Source organism: Saimiri boliviensis, chromosome 19 (assembly GCF_048565385.1).
Source record: "Saimiri boliviensis isolate mSaiBol1 chromosome 19, mSaiBol1.pri, whole genome shotgun sequence".
Classification (NCBI taxonomy): Eukaryota; Metazoa; Chordata; class Mammalia; order Primates; family Cebidae; genus Saimiri; species Saimiri boliviensis.
This window is the reverse complement of record NC_133467.1, coordinates 15,298,145-15,312,604: the sequence shown is the minus strand read 5'-3', so window position 1 is coordinate 15,312,604 and position 14,460 is coordinate 15,298,145. Positions and strand designations below refer to the sequence as shown.

General features: G+C 45.9%; 1 protein-coding gene across 8 annotated transcripts in view; it reads right to left on the bottom strand.

The window, feature by feature from the left end:
• Nucleotides 1–3,825: 3,825 nt before the first annotated feature.
• The window catches only part of ABL2 (ABL proto-oncogene 2, non-receptor tyrosine kinase), a 131,458-nt gene continuing 120,823 nt past the window's right edge, over nucleotides 3,826–14,460 (bottom strand). For 4 of the 8 annotated variants that reach the window (XM_039459935.2, XM_010336081.3, XM_010336084.3 and 1 more), the window contains 2 exons: nucleotides 13,543–13,776; nucleotides 3,826–13,233 (listed from right to left, as the gene is read on the bottom strand). In XM_039459935.2, coding sequence (XP_039315869.2) covers nucleotides 12,053–13,233; nucleotides 13,543–13,776 — 1,415 coding nt within the window. In that variant the 3' untranslated portion in view covers nucleotides 3,826–12,052. Of the gene's footprint in view, nucleotides 13,777–14,460 lie in introns of all 8 variants that reach the window. The other 4 variants (XM_039459934.2, XM_003925331.4, XM_003925329.4 and 1 more) reach the window with 1 other exon arrangement.

Here is a 14,460-nt window from a genome sequence, read left to right as displayed (position 1 = left end):
GGGAACCAAGACAAGCAGCAGAATGTGATGGTTCCAAACACATTAGCTAGAGCCATGGTTTCGTCGTTTAACAGGAGACCATGGGGGAGCAGTTTAACCTTAGCGTCCACTCCAGCGTAACTGAACCTACCTCACAGGGTGGCAGGATGACACGACTTCATCTTTATAAAGAGCCCATGAAAACACTTGCAAACATCATCAACAGAAAATTATGACAGTGACATATCAGACCCAACTGACCCCCTCATGCTTCTAACCTCCCAACTGTCCTTTCAGTCCTGGGCATAGGGCAAACTGCTTTGGGAAGGATTTTCATGTACAGAGTTTGTTGAAACAGCCCTTCCCAAAAGGCTAAACACTTCTTGTAAAACAAATGAAAGGCCACCAGCTACCAAGTCAGGAGAGGATCTAGAATTCTTACCAGCCGTTATTCTGGAGGTCATAAGATTTACAACTTCCCTAATTATTCTTGTGGACCTAAGACCTGCCTTTTGAGATTGTCTTTTCAGGTTTTTCAGTTTTAAAAACCAGATGGCCCCACCTGGACCTGCCAACCAGTTCTGTGCCCCCCACCCAGGAACTGACATAGCAGCAGAGAACAGCTTTGAATCCCCACAATTTTGCCCACCAAATTATCCTTAAAATCTGTGATCCCCAAGAGACTGATTTGGGTAATAATAAAACTCCGGTCGTCACCCGCACAGCCAGCTCTGCATGAATTGTCTTGATAAACTGGCTCTGTCTAGGTGGTGGGCGAATCCATTGGGTGGTTACACTCAGGACACAGAGCTTTAGATGTGTTAAAAACAAAACTGGGGCCGGGCGCGGTGGCTCAAGCCTGTAATCCCAGCACTTTGGGAGGTTGAGGCGGGCGTATCACAAGGTCAAGAGATCGAGACCATCCTGGTCAACATGGTGAAACCCTGTCTCTACTAAAAAAAAAAACAAAAAATTAGCTGGGCATGGTGGCGCGTGCCTGTAATCCCAGCTACTCAGGAGGCTGAGGCAGGAGAATTGCCTGAACCCAGGAGGCGGAGGTTACGGTGAGCCGAGATCCGCACCATTGCACTGCAGCCTGGGTAACAAGAGCGAAACTCCGTCTCACAAAAAAAAAAAAAAAAAATTTCCTCTACTCCAAATGTGGGGATTTTCCACATCAAGCAGTTCAGTTATCTGTTGACACTAACTGGGGGTCTTAAATTTCAATTCTGACATTACTTGGAGTTAGTGCAGACCCTACAGGTTAAGGGCTCAGTCCACAAGACTCCCCCACTTCAGATACCAATTGCAAGTAGTGGGTCTCCAGGTCACCCACACTTCTGACTTGGCTACAGATTGCCCTACAACCCCTTGTTTGGTAACTTGCACAGAACTCAGGGAAACAATTCATGACCAGCGTATCAGAAAGGAAATAACTTTAGGATAGGCTCAGTGTGGGGGCGGCACAGAGCTCCCATCCTTCAAGGGAGTGCCACCCTCCCAGCATCTCTGTCTGTTCACAACCCAGAAGCTTTCTGAAACCCATCATTTAGGGTTTTTACAGCGGCTTCATTACATATCCAGGATTGATTAAATAATTGGCCATTGTCAATCTCCAGCCTCTCCTTTCCCCAGAGGTGCGGGGTGGGGCTGAAGTTCCAACCCTCTAATCACATGGTTGCCTCTGGCAACCACCCCCCATTCTCCAAAAGTCACTTCATTAGCACAAAATCAGGTAAGGCCTACAGAACAGTGAATAACAAAAGACGTTCCTCTCACCCCTATCCCTCTGGAAATTCTAAGGGGTTTAGAAGCTCTGTGTCAGGAACAGGGAAGACCAAACACTTATTTCTTACTATCTCACAATATCACAAAGTGTTTAATCAAATATAAATTTAATAAAACTGCTGCTTAATTTCATGCTGAGTCACAAGAGTAGTCAGTGGAGGGGGTGGAGATTCCACCCCAGGCAGTCTGACTCCAGCTGCTATGGGTTAGTGACTTCCACAGCAAATGCAGAAAAATGTTACAAGTCCAGATGCTCTTCAACTTATGACAGGGTTATGTACTGACAAACTCATCATAAGTTGAAAATATAAGTCAAAAATGCATAATAAAGTGTTGACTTTTTTTTTTTTTTTTTTTCCTGAGACAGAGTCTCGCTCTGTTACCCAGGCTGGAGTTCAGTGGCGTGATCTCGGCTCACTGCAACCTCCATCTCCGCCAGGCGATTCTTCTACCTCAGCCTCCTGAGTAGCTGGGACTTACAGGCATACACCACTATACCTAGCTAATTTTGGTAGAGATGAGGGTTCACGATCTTGGCTAGGCTGGTCTCGAACTCCTGACCTTGTGATCCACCTGCTTCAGCCTCCCAAACTGCTGGGATTACAATAGGCATGAGCCATGGCACCCAGCCCATCTTATGTAATGTATTGAATACCGTAATGAAAGTGAGAAACAGAATGTATGGGAACTTAAAGTATGAACGTGTATCACTTTCCTACCATCATAAAGTCAAAAAATTTTAAGTTGTCTGGCCGTGATGGTTCATGCCTGTAATCCCAGCACTTTAGGAGGCCAAGGCGCGTGGATCACTTGAGGTCAGGAGTTTGAGATCAGCCTGGCCAATGTGATGAAACCCGTCTCTACTAAAATTACAAAAAATTAGCTGGTCATCATGGCAGGCGCCTGTAGTCCCAGCTACTTGGGAGGCTGAGGCAGTCAGTTCAAGGAGAATCATTTGAACCCAGGAGGCAGAGGTAGCAGTGAGCTAAGATCGCGCCACTGCACTCTAGCCTGGGTCACAGAGCAAGACTCCATCTCAAAAAGAAAAAACAAGGGCCAGGCGTGATGGCTCACGCCTGTAATCCCAGCACTGTAGGAGGCCGAGGCGCGTGGATCACGAGGTCAAGAGATCGAGACCTTTCTGGTCAACATGGTGAAACCCCGTCTCTACCAAAAATACAAAAAATCAGCTGGGCGTGGTGGCGCGTGCCTGTAATCCCAGCTACTCGGGAGGCGGAGGTTGCGGTGAGCCGAGATTGCACCATTGCACTCCAGCCTGGGTAACGAGCGAAACTGTGTCTCAAAAAAAACAAAACAAAACAAAACAAAATTAAGTCAAATCACAACGAGAGATTCCTCCAGGAAGATTCTAAAAAGAAGACTTTCTAGACAAAACCAAGAATGAGTGGGAGAAAAGGACAGAAGGAAGGTGAGGTGTGTAAGCTGCTGTAAAGCCATGGTAATTGGACCTCATATATGCACAACACACGTGTATGCGACCCAGACCTAGTTAAAGTTACTTCTAAAAGCAGTAACTCATTCACAAAACCTTGAAGACCACGTCAAACAAGAATAGGATGTTACCCTGTGAGGTTCCACACTTACTCTATAAATGCTACACTGACTCAAAACACTTTTAAAACTTACTCGCAGTAGTCCTCAGAATGGATTATGAGAATCAGATTGCGCTCCACAGTCACTTCCTGTTGGGAGACGCATATATAAATAAATGTACTACCCACCTCACGAACGGCAGCCTGGGCTCCAGGTGATGTCCTTTTTGCACTTCCAAAAATGTAATCCATCGAAGGACGAGTACTCACCCCCACAGAGGACATTCTAAAGAATGTGCCACAGGGATGCTTGCTAAAATCAGCTCCTTCACCTTACAGATGTCTGTTTTACACAGAGAGAAAGAAATGCTGCTCAGATTCCCTGTCAGCTAAAATCACGGGAAACATTCCAATCTCCAGCCTACTTTGCCAATAAAATATTGCAACCTTTATTTCAAACAAAACACAACTTGGCAAACCTCGTGAGAAGACAGGCAGAGAGCAGTCCCTTTCAAGGGCCTCATTTATTTACATCAAGTTTAACACTGTTAGCAGTTCACAGTCAGACAACAGAGTGAGAGAATTAAATTAGAAAAACAAACAACCGAAAGTATATTACAGTAACAACTAAGAACAAATACCTGACAACACTGGTAGTGTGACCCACGACTGTTGTGTTTTTAGTTAAATCCCGCATTGTCTCACTATGTCCCCTTAGCAATGCACACAGTGCCCGATGCTCCAAACCTCACCCTCTGTGCACCACACACACACACACACCTGCAGGGCGGGACCTTTGGCATAAATGTTACATGAGTTTTAAATCTGAATCCGCATGTTTTAGGACAAAGTTCTGTCAACCACCATGAAATGTTTAAACTTATTTTTACTAAGAGAGCATAAAACTGGCGTTTGTCCACTGATAGTCATTAGAGAATCAGACAGCAGGGAGGGAAAGGTGCAGGGTCCGGGAGGAGACGGGGGTTCCTAGCATGCGGCAACAAACAGCTAAGTCAGCCTGCTCACAGTCAACACACCAACCACGCCGCTGCTGTTCACCCAAGGAAACATCCGAGCGATTCCTTTATTTTCCCTTTCTTAATGGGCATGCCAGCAGAGCAGGTGTGCTCATGGACACAAACACACACCAGCTACATAGATCTGAGATGCGAGGGTTTTCAAACACATACCCTAAAGAACCCTAAGAGGAGCATTTCATGGTTCCTTTCCAGTTTCTGAATACTAACTGACAACCGGCCTATCCAAGGTGATTTCTCAAGATCTCAAGAAACTCCTCTCATTACACAATGGAGGACAAGTGGTGACAGTGAAAACTTGCTGTGAAAACGGAGGACAGCTGGTTTGTCTGACCCTCATCTACCAGAAGCATCTCTGTCTTCTAGCCTTCTTGCCACTCACAACACCTGAGGTTTACTGTTGATGACCCTAAAGCATTCCTACTCCTGCAGTACCTTCTGAAAAAATTAATTTGCATCTTCTTTTTGTGTTGTAATTGCTGAAAATTAAGTATACGTATACATGAAAATTTAAGTCCCATTCTCCAACTAAAGTTTATGGTACCTAATGACACGATTTAAATCTCCTGCTCTGAGATTCCGAAGCAAATCTAAGCAAGTTTCAACTATACCAATTCCCTCTATTTCCTTTCATAAAGCCTGCTAACATTGGACAGTTTGGCTCCAGTGTGTGTCCTAAAGGGCTTGTGAGCATGCTCGGAGCCCCCAGGATCTGAGGGATCAGCTCAGTAACCTGGAGTGACAGGAAGGAAGTCTGCTCATGTGAGTACAAAGAGGAACAAAGAATCTCCCAGAACAGATACAGACGACATGTATCACAATTCTACTCCAGACATGGTGTGGTCCGAGGCGAGTGCTCAGCCTGGCCTTTCCCCTTCAACATGCCAGCTGCTGCCTCTGAGTGAACACGGCTTCGCCACTGTGCTCTGGCTAAAAGGTAAGATTTTTCTAGGAGAGGTAAACAATTTCAAAGCTATAGATGTGCATGAGGACAAAAGAAGTAAGTGCACTTGGAGGGAAGGGTTAAGCGAGACCCTGCCAGAGGGGCTGGAGAAACGCAGCAATTGCCAAGTGAGCACTCTCAGAAAACCATTTCAAGTGGGGGATTCTCAAAGATGGGGGCTCTGGGCCACTGCCACCCAAGAAGCTCATGTCTACCAGTTCTAGTTCAATAATCAACCCAGCTGACAAGTCCCTTCCTCTGTAAGACTCATGAAACCCATCTTTGAAGGCACAAATCTCCAAGGGTGGCCTCTTAGCAGTTTCTGCCATTCCAAGTCAGCTTTGAATCACGACCTGCCACAGGCCTCCTTACCTGGGAAGAAGTATGGGATCTCCTTATCCTGATCCCACAGGATGAAGCCTTCCCTCATTTCCTGTCCTTTGGATCTAGAATATTGAGTCAGAAATGAAGGTATCATCTTGGTTTTGCTTTTTGACGAGTCTTACTCTGCCACCTAGACTGGAGTCCAGTGGCGTGATCTCAGCTCACTGCAACCTCCGCCTCGTGTATTCAAGCAATTCTTCTGCCATAGCCTTGGGAGTAGCTGGGATTACAGGCAGATACCACCACGCCGGTATAATTTTTATAATTTTAGTAGAGACGAGGTTTCACTGACCTCAAGTGATCTGCCCGTCTTGGTCTCCCCAAAGGGCTAGGATTACAGGCATGAGCCACTGTGCCCGGCCAAAAGGTATCATCTTGTACATACTCAACATATAATACATACCTCAGAGAGGTGGCATGAAAAGCAGAAGCTCATCCTTCTGGACACTGCAGTAAAAGTCCCAAAAGACAGGCTGGAGCTAAGAGTTATGGGGGCGAGTGCTCAGAGAAGGATGCAGCTCATCCCACAGCCCTGAATCCCACCCATGCTTCCTGGTAATGAAGGAGCACAGGGAATGGCCATGAAGGTCAAGTGAACTACAGTTGTGCTGAACAGAGCAAGTAAGAGTATCACTACTGGCTTGTTAGGGAAAAAAAAACAAGCCTTGCATTAGATTTCTTTAATAGTTGGAAGACCCGAACTCTATCCAAATGATATAGATATCTAGACTGTTAAGAGTGGAAGAGGTTTCAGAAGTTCTCACATACTCCTATGGATCCCACACTGAAGCAGGCATTTACAAAGGAAGTGAGCTACGACTGGCTTGATGTGAGCTAAGAGATACAAATCTCTGAAGCCTATCAATCCTTAAATCACCTAGAAAAAGAGGATTGGTCATAGCAGATGCTTAGGAACAGAGATGAATCCCAAGTCCAGGTGGAACAATTTAATCCAAGACGATGAAACTCAAAAGTCAAGAACAAAAATATAGATAACCCCGTCAACCCAATATGAACTCCTGGGAGAGGCACAGCCTGATAATAACGACGACATCAGTAGCAAAATGGAAGGGAGCAGGAGAGGTCAGAATGAAATGTAGCTGTAAGTCAGCAGTGGCCGCCAATGCAATTTATTCAAGTATTTTATACTCTAATTGGTGAATTAAATTCAGTTACTCTTTTTAGAAAAGGAAAAGGAGAGACGGCAAATGTCGATGTCATTTATAACTGGTAGGAAGTCCTAGAAAAGGTAATTCCCAAAGTGCACTGGCTTTATGGCCATCCACCTCCTGCTGCAAACTTAAAGAAACCATGCAGGACATGGGTTAAAAAAGACACTGTCAACATCAACAGACAACAAGTCCGCTCCCACCACACTTAGGATAAATGGCCAAGCATACAGTGGACAAATGGACAAATGCTGACGAGTCAGAGGGCCTCATCTCTGAGTCAAGGTCCCTGGAAGAGCTTCTGTATTCTAGAGTGAACATACATTCTTACTTTTTAAAGATTGCAATTAAACCAAAAAATTGGTCCCGAGTTTCAGCTCTGAACTACAGCTTTAGCAAAACACTTGCTATACCTGTTCATAGTCGTTAAGCAGTTTCATATTTCTAAATGTGATAAATGACAGAGGTGATTCTTGTATGCCCGCATTTCCAGGTCCCCCACAGGGTCCATCCACATTGAACCAACTGTCTTTTTTTTTTTTTTTTTTTTTGAGACGGAGTTTCGCTCTTGTTACCCAGGCTGGAGTGCAATGGCGCGATCTCCGCTCACCACAACCTCTGCCTCCTGGGTTCAGGCAATTCTCCTGCCTCAGCCTCCTGAGTAGCTGGGATTATAGGCACCCGCCACCATGCCCAGCTAGTTTTTTGTATTTTTAGTAGAGACGGGGTTTCACCATGTTGACCAGGATGGTTTCGATCTCTCGACCTCGTGATCCACCTGCCTCGGCCTCCCAAAGTGCTGGGATTACAGGCTTGAGCCACCGCGCCCGGCCTGTCTTATCTTTTAAACAGACAATACTACAACCTTATAATTATATTACAGTTGATATCTTCTCAAAGTGCTCTCATATACATTATCTCACAGTCATTAAAATATTGTGAACAATAAAGTTTGTTTTTTTTGTTTTTTGTTTTGTTTTAAGAAAAAGGAATGTAGGACTAACTAGGTTTTTTGAAAACTCAGGTTGGTATTTCTTTACTACAAAGTGCACATTGCTGTGTTGCTGAGGTCTGTCCGAAAGAATGACCCCATATAATTTTCTAAATGACTGGGTTCTACCGAATGCTTGCTTTGCTCGTGTTCCCATTACTTACCATTCAAGCCCCCTAAGGTCAGAGTGTCAGGAGCATGTGCTTTAGAAAGTGTGCAGTGCCACACTGGCTGATTGTCTTTCTAAGCCACTTTTTGGCAGTGTACACATGGCAGCAGGTATGGTGGAAAGACCCCACGACCACAGAGTCAGGAGACCTGAATTCTAGCCTTGGCTCTGCCACTAATTAACTGTTCTGAGACAATGGGCAAGTAACTTAACCATCTTCTGCTAGTTTCTTAATCTATAAAGAGGGCTGGGGTACTGAGAGTTTATAGATAGCACTAGGTGTTTGAAGCACCTGGAGAAATTACTGGTGAATACACTGGCTGAGACCCCAGCCCACTGGGAATTCTCATCTGGAGTGGGGCTTAACCATCAGTTTGTGTGGTTTTTTTTAACCCTAGGGGATTCTGCTGTGCACCCCTAGACTAGGTGTTAATAATAGTAGTTTAACATTACAGAGTGTGCTCACTATGTGCCAGGCACTTGAGCTAAGTATCTTACAAACATCATCTCATTTCATCCTTACAACCCTGAGGTAGTTACTATTATTATCCCTGTTTTACAATGAGGAAACTGAGGCTCCCAAGGTTACATGACTTGCCTTTTAGACGGGCATTAGAGCCTAAACACGAAACCACTATCTATACTGTATCCTTTAAACTCAAAATCTCCATAACTTTCAATGAAAATGGGCAGTGCCTTAGCAAAGTCAGCAAGCTTTATTACCTGGGGATGATTTTACCAGCCAGCTTTCAGTTGAGTCCTAAGACGCTTTCTAATTTAAATTCTGAAATGCTGCTGGTAAAGGGTCTCCACTATAATGACCTCTATGTACAGAGGTCATCTAGCAGACACTGAATAAATTTCTTGTGGCCAAAGTTTTTAAGGCTAATCTCTAAAAATCATGATGAAAGTCTACAGGAAGAAAATATACATTTAAATTTTACACAAAGCCTTTTAAGGAAATACTTTATGTAAAGCACAACCAAGATGTATTCAACACAAATCACGGCATTTTAAAGTAGGAAATCTAAACTGAAATCACATGATCTGTACACGAAAGGAATCAGGCAGTTGCAGCAAAGGCATGCATCCCGACACACGGCCTAACGGTCGCTTTAGAAAACCGCCAACGTCTTGTCCGACGCCTTTCCTCTTTGCTTTTAGGGTAGTTAAAATTAAACTACACTTTTAGTTTCTAGAAGCAGTTTTCTCTGCTTTGGACTGGAACCTTTTAATTTACATAAGGGTTTGTGTTTAAGCTGGTCCTTTTCAAGTAGAAAAAGGAAAAACATAAAAGCTTGTTTAGTTAAGTTGACAGTGCCTCTTCAACCTGAACCTTGAGCCCTCAACCCCTGAAGTTACATAGTTCAAGCATCATGTGGACGGGATATGCTCCAAAAGTCAATGCCACCCTTGACAGTGTGGAGAAAAATCAATTCCATTTATAAATCGTGCACCCACTGCAGGCAAGACAGAGCTAGGTGTTGCCCCTGAGTAAGAAACAGCCCCACCCCCTACCCTTAGGATTGTTGTTGGGAGAGAAAACCAGGGAGCCTAAATATACTCAGTAGTGTTTCTCCAAGGCTTATTTCCAGAACTCTCAAGGGAAAAACAGAGCCCCTGCTTAAAAAACGAACAAATAAAAATCCCCTGAAAAAACAAGTATAATCCCTTAACTGCATCCCACGACAGGGATAAACCTAAAAAGCAGCATAATAATACTCTACAGTTTTAGCTTTCCCATCCTTGACCTTAAAAGGCTAACTGCTAAAACGAGTTCTTCAAGTTTATGGACAAGCATGATGAGCATGAGTGGCAGGAAACAAGGTGGGAGGAGGACTGCTGGTTTTTCACATGTGAGTTCTCTTCCAGCCACCAGGAGGAGATGAACCCGACCACTCGCTGCCTGGGCTGCAGCTGCAGGTGACACGCTGGTGGGATCACCCAGCACCTGCCAGGAATGCCCAGCACTGCTCAGTCCCTCTAACCCTCCTCCGAACCTGGGCCACCTTTGGAGCAGCAATGGTAAGAATCAAGGTTTCCTTTCTTTCTTTCTAATGAAAACTGAGTTTTGTTCTTGGTCAAAGATGCCAAACTCCATTCAAAACAGTTTCCCCCTTAGTATTCTTAGCCCAATTAATAGACTCTCAGCAATTCTTAATTTCATGAATATTTTCTACTCAGCAAATAAGAGGATGAAAAACCATTCAGCATAATAACACTGCACTAAAAGAGCTTTCCAGAGAAGCTCTCAAAGGGATAGCTGTACACTTATTTGCAACACTCTTGAGAACATGTACTATTACCTTAATTAACAGATTAAGAGATGGGGCTGTGGTTTGACAGTGTACCAATGACAGAGCCAGGAAGAAAACTGCTCAATGTTGAATTCCTATCTTCCGAAGCTACTATTCCTTTGAGAGCATAAAATAAAAATACAGGTGTACTGGGCTCTCCTTGGTAGGATGGGGGAAGTATTCATAAAGCTTTAAAAAGAGAACGAAGCAGTAACTGAAATTACACTCAATACCAAGAACATTAATAACACCTAACTCGTTAGATTCACTTCCATGCCATCTTAATTAGCTTCCACAACTGTAACTAAGTAGGGAAGGAAAAGGCCTATTTTTCAAGGGCAAAACATATTTCAGGATTAAGTCGTTAGGTTTCCAGGGTCTAACCGGTGCTCCCTGAAAAGGACTACTCCTTCAATTATGCATTCTTAAAATAGAAGTGAAATGACAAAATAAATAAAAGAATATTCCAAATAAAATCTGTACAAAGAAGCACAATGACTGGGTGGGGAGTAGGGAGGAGTATGTGCAAGAAGAAAAGCATGTGAGAAGAATGTGGGCAATTACTCACTTCAAATCCACAGAGACGGGAATGCTGCTCCCTAATCTCTACCTACGTTGGGCCTTCGGTGGTTAAGTGAGGGGAAAGGTACAGAGAAACAGCCATCTAGACCAAGCCATTAGGACCAGCTTTTCCTTTCAGTCACAGGCCACCGGGTTTCAAGACAAGACCACCTCCCTGCTATTTTAGCTGATCAAGAAAAATACAGAGCTGCTCGAGTCCTTGGCCAGTATGTCAGTATGCAGGGGAACTGTATCGGAACAGGATTAATTCCCTCGTGAGAACCTGCAGAGACAACATTTTCCAAATCGACATTGGTCAATGCTCCGAATGCTATCAGGAATAAAGGAAGACAGGCTGCCCAGCAAAAGACAAGAACCACTAGGGAGACGCCCGTACCCATGGTTTACAGACAGCCACCAACAAGCAGGAAGCCAATCCTGGTCCATTACAAAATAACATACCAGACTGGGAGAAGTGACTGCTGCTAATCTATACAAGATTTTATAGGAGAAGGTTTTCAATCTCCCTGACTCAACTTGCCGGCATTCTTTATTTCCTGCACCAACCAATACACCAGCAGAAAACAGGACGGACGCATTCGGATAGGGCCCCATTTCCCAACTTTGTGTTGCAGCACTCTGATTTGCAGTTCTCATGACAGCAGCAATGGCCTTGTGAAAGCAAGGCTAGGGGTGCTTCCAACAGCCTTGAACAAAAATTTCTCTTGGTGCGTTCCCAGCTTTCCTTTCTTCTGTCCCACCAAACTCATTAGGTAAATTGGAGCATAATGAGCAGGAGTATCTACCAGGGCCCCAGGTCTGGGCGCAGCGGCTGCGGTGTTGCTGAGAGCAGCCCCGCCTAGCACCTCCCGGCATTCCAGGGAGGGACGGGCTGCACTGCCTTCCTTACGACATACATCTGTTCCCTGATGTTCCAGTGCAGTTTCCAACCCTGTCTACTACTGCCTTGCCCCCACTTAATTATTTACCTCTCCTATACTTTTGTGGTTAGCGTCTTATTTTTGAGATGAAACTGTAAACGTGAGAACTCAGGGATCTGAGGTACTTCACATACACACACTCAAGTATGAGTCATTTTTTGAAAACAAGAACACAGGAAAACAAGTCCCTTTCCCTCTCCCCTCAGAAATGTGTGCATTTTCCCACCAGGCTAACAGTGGCTACCTCTGTACCACATCACTGATTTCCTGTACACATGACAATAAGTTATTAAGGACCGGGTTTGCCCCGGGCACACCAGCAGCTGCTGAAGACACCTGTAACTCCTGTAAGCTGAGCTCCAGTTTGCTCACAGCCTCTCGGAAGGCAAATTTGTTCCGAGTTTGAGGGATGCAGTCCACGTAGCCTGAGCAGTAGTCCAGCAGCTGGTGTCCAGTGTCTACCAGCTGGCTGTTGGGCACGGGTTCCGTGATTGCGCTGGACAGTAGGTCGGCACATTCCAGCAGGGCCTCTTTGCTGATTTTGTCTGCTGAGATTTTCTCAGCGGCCTGTTTGGTTTTTCTCAGGGCCACTTTAGTACCTGCTGTGCCGTTGGCCATTTTGGCGGGCGAGATGGAAGATGTGGGCAGAGGCACTTGAGGTGGAGGCACCACGGGCCTCCCAGCTTTCCCACTGATGGGCACTGTGCCCGGAGCTGCCTTCTTTCCTCCTTCCTGCGTTTCTGATGTGGACTGTCCTGCAGTCGGGGCAGTGGGCTCTTCTGTAGGGTCTGAACCTAAGGATGAATGCTGCAGTAGTCTCATCACTGGTGGTGGGGGTGGGGCACACTTTGGTTTTACTCGTCGGGGTCGGTCCTTGTCTCCAGAGGATGTAACCTGATGCTCAGATAAAAGCTTGAATTTATTCCCCTGAGAGTCTGTGCCAATGAGCTGCACGTCAGCTGGAGTGTGTTTCAGAGTGGGCGAGATAAGGACGGGCACTTTGTGGTTGTGAGTGGTTGGGAGGACAGGGGCAGCCTTGGCTGGAGAAGACCAGCTGGGCTGCTCTCCATCCTCTGGGACTCCAACCATGCCAAGTCGTGCCCCACCATTCTTCTCTTTGCCCTTGGGGGCAGCTGCCACTCCAGCCACTCCCACCCCTGGAGAGTCCTTCTCTGTAATGGCTAGATCCCCAGAGGGGGTTCTGAGAGGAAGAGCTGTGGCTCCTCTGGGCAGTAACTTGGCTTTTGGTCTCTCCCTGGTTGGAGCAGCACCTTCCTCTGATTTTTTTGGAAGCATGTCATTGGCCCTGTCCACATTCTCTTCTGGCTGAGAAGAGGTGGACACTGTCCTTTCCAGCTGGAGTTTGGACCTCTGGCAGTTCCTGGGAAGGGTCATTGCCATCCTATCCTGCTCTGGAAGCCCTGAGGACATGGAAGATGTAGAGTTTGACCTTGGAAAAGGCTTGGAAGTGTCATCACTGGCTGTGGGTTTACCTGCTCGTAAGCCCAGTGTCTTTTTGATTAAGCGTGGTGTAAAGAAGCCTGTGATGCCAGACCACCCACCCCCAGCAGTGCCACTGCCCCCACCCCCACCACCGTCGTCATTACATAGGTTCCTCTGTGCAAAGCTCCCCCCATAGCACTTGGGTGGCACCAGATTCGCCTCTTGCTGGGCAGGAGTGAATGAGAACCCATCAGCATGCTGTAGAGAAGCAACAGATGAGAAGTTACCCGTGAGTTCGTATTTCTTATGGGGCTGATTCTCCATTTCTCGGAAGGAGCTGCTGCGTTTGGGGGGTGTGGGAGCATTTCTCTTTTTCATGAAGGAGCTGAAGAAGCCCCCCTTCCGATCCCTGGTGAAGCATGTCTCTTTGGCATCTTCCAAGAGGCTACTGGGTGACTTGTCTCTTTGCTTTCGAGGCAGTGCTGGGGATCCACTGGAGGCCTGTGCACCTCTGATGAACCCTGATGAGAAAAGGCCCATCAGTAACGCGAAAGACAAGAAGTGAATCTATTATAGTTGAGTTACCGAGGCTGCATTGTAAGTTTTGCCAGCATTTATCAAATGTCAGGTGTTGGCGGGACTCAGAGGCAAAAAATAAATACAGTATCACTTCACAGTGACTGATGTTCCAAATGTGATGTGGGTTACAAATGGGGGGAGACAACCTGCTGGTTATCACCTCAACATTCATCCTTTTTTTTTTTTTTTTTTTTTTTTTGAGGCGGAGTTTCGCTCTTGTTACCCAGGCTGGAGTGCAATGGCGCAACCTCGGCTCACCGCAACCTCCGCCTCCTGGGTTCAGGCAATTCTCCTGCCTCAGCCTCCTGAGTAGCTGGGATCACAGGCACGCGCCACCATGCCCAGCTAATTTTTTGTATTTTTAGTAGAGACGGGGTTTCACCATGTTGACCAGGATGGTCTCGATCTCTTGACCTTGTGATCCACCCGCCTCGGCCTCCCAAAGTGCTGGGATTACAGGCTTGAGCCACCGCGCCCGGCAACATTCATCCTTTCTTTAAAAACCACTGCGCAACCCGTTCCCTTCTATCAGGTTCAGCAGAGTTTTTGACGGATCTGTAAAGATGACACCTATTTGGGAACCCAGAGTTAAGGAGATGAAACTGGAGGCAGAGTTGTATGATGGA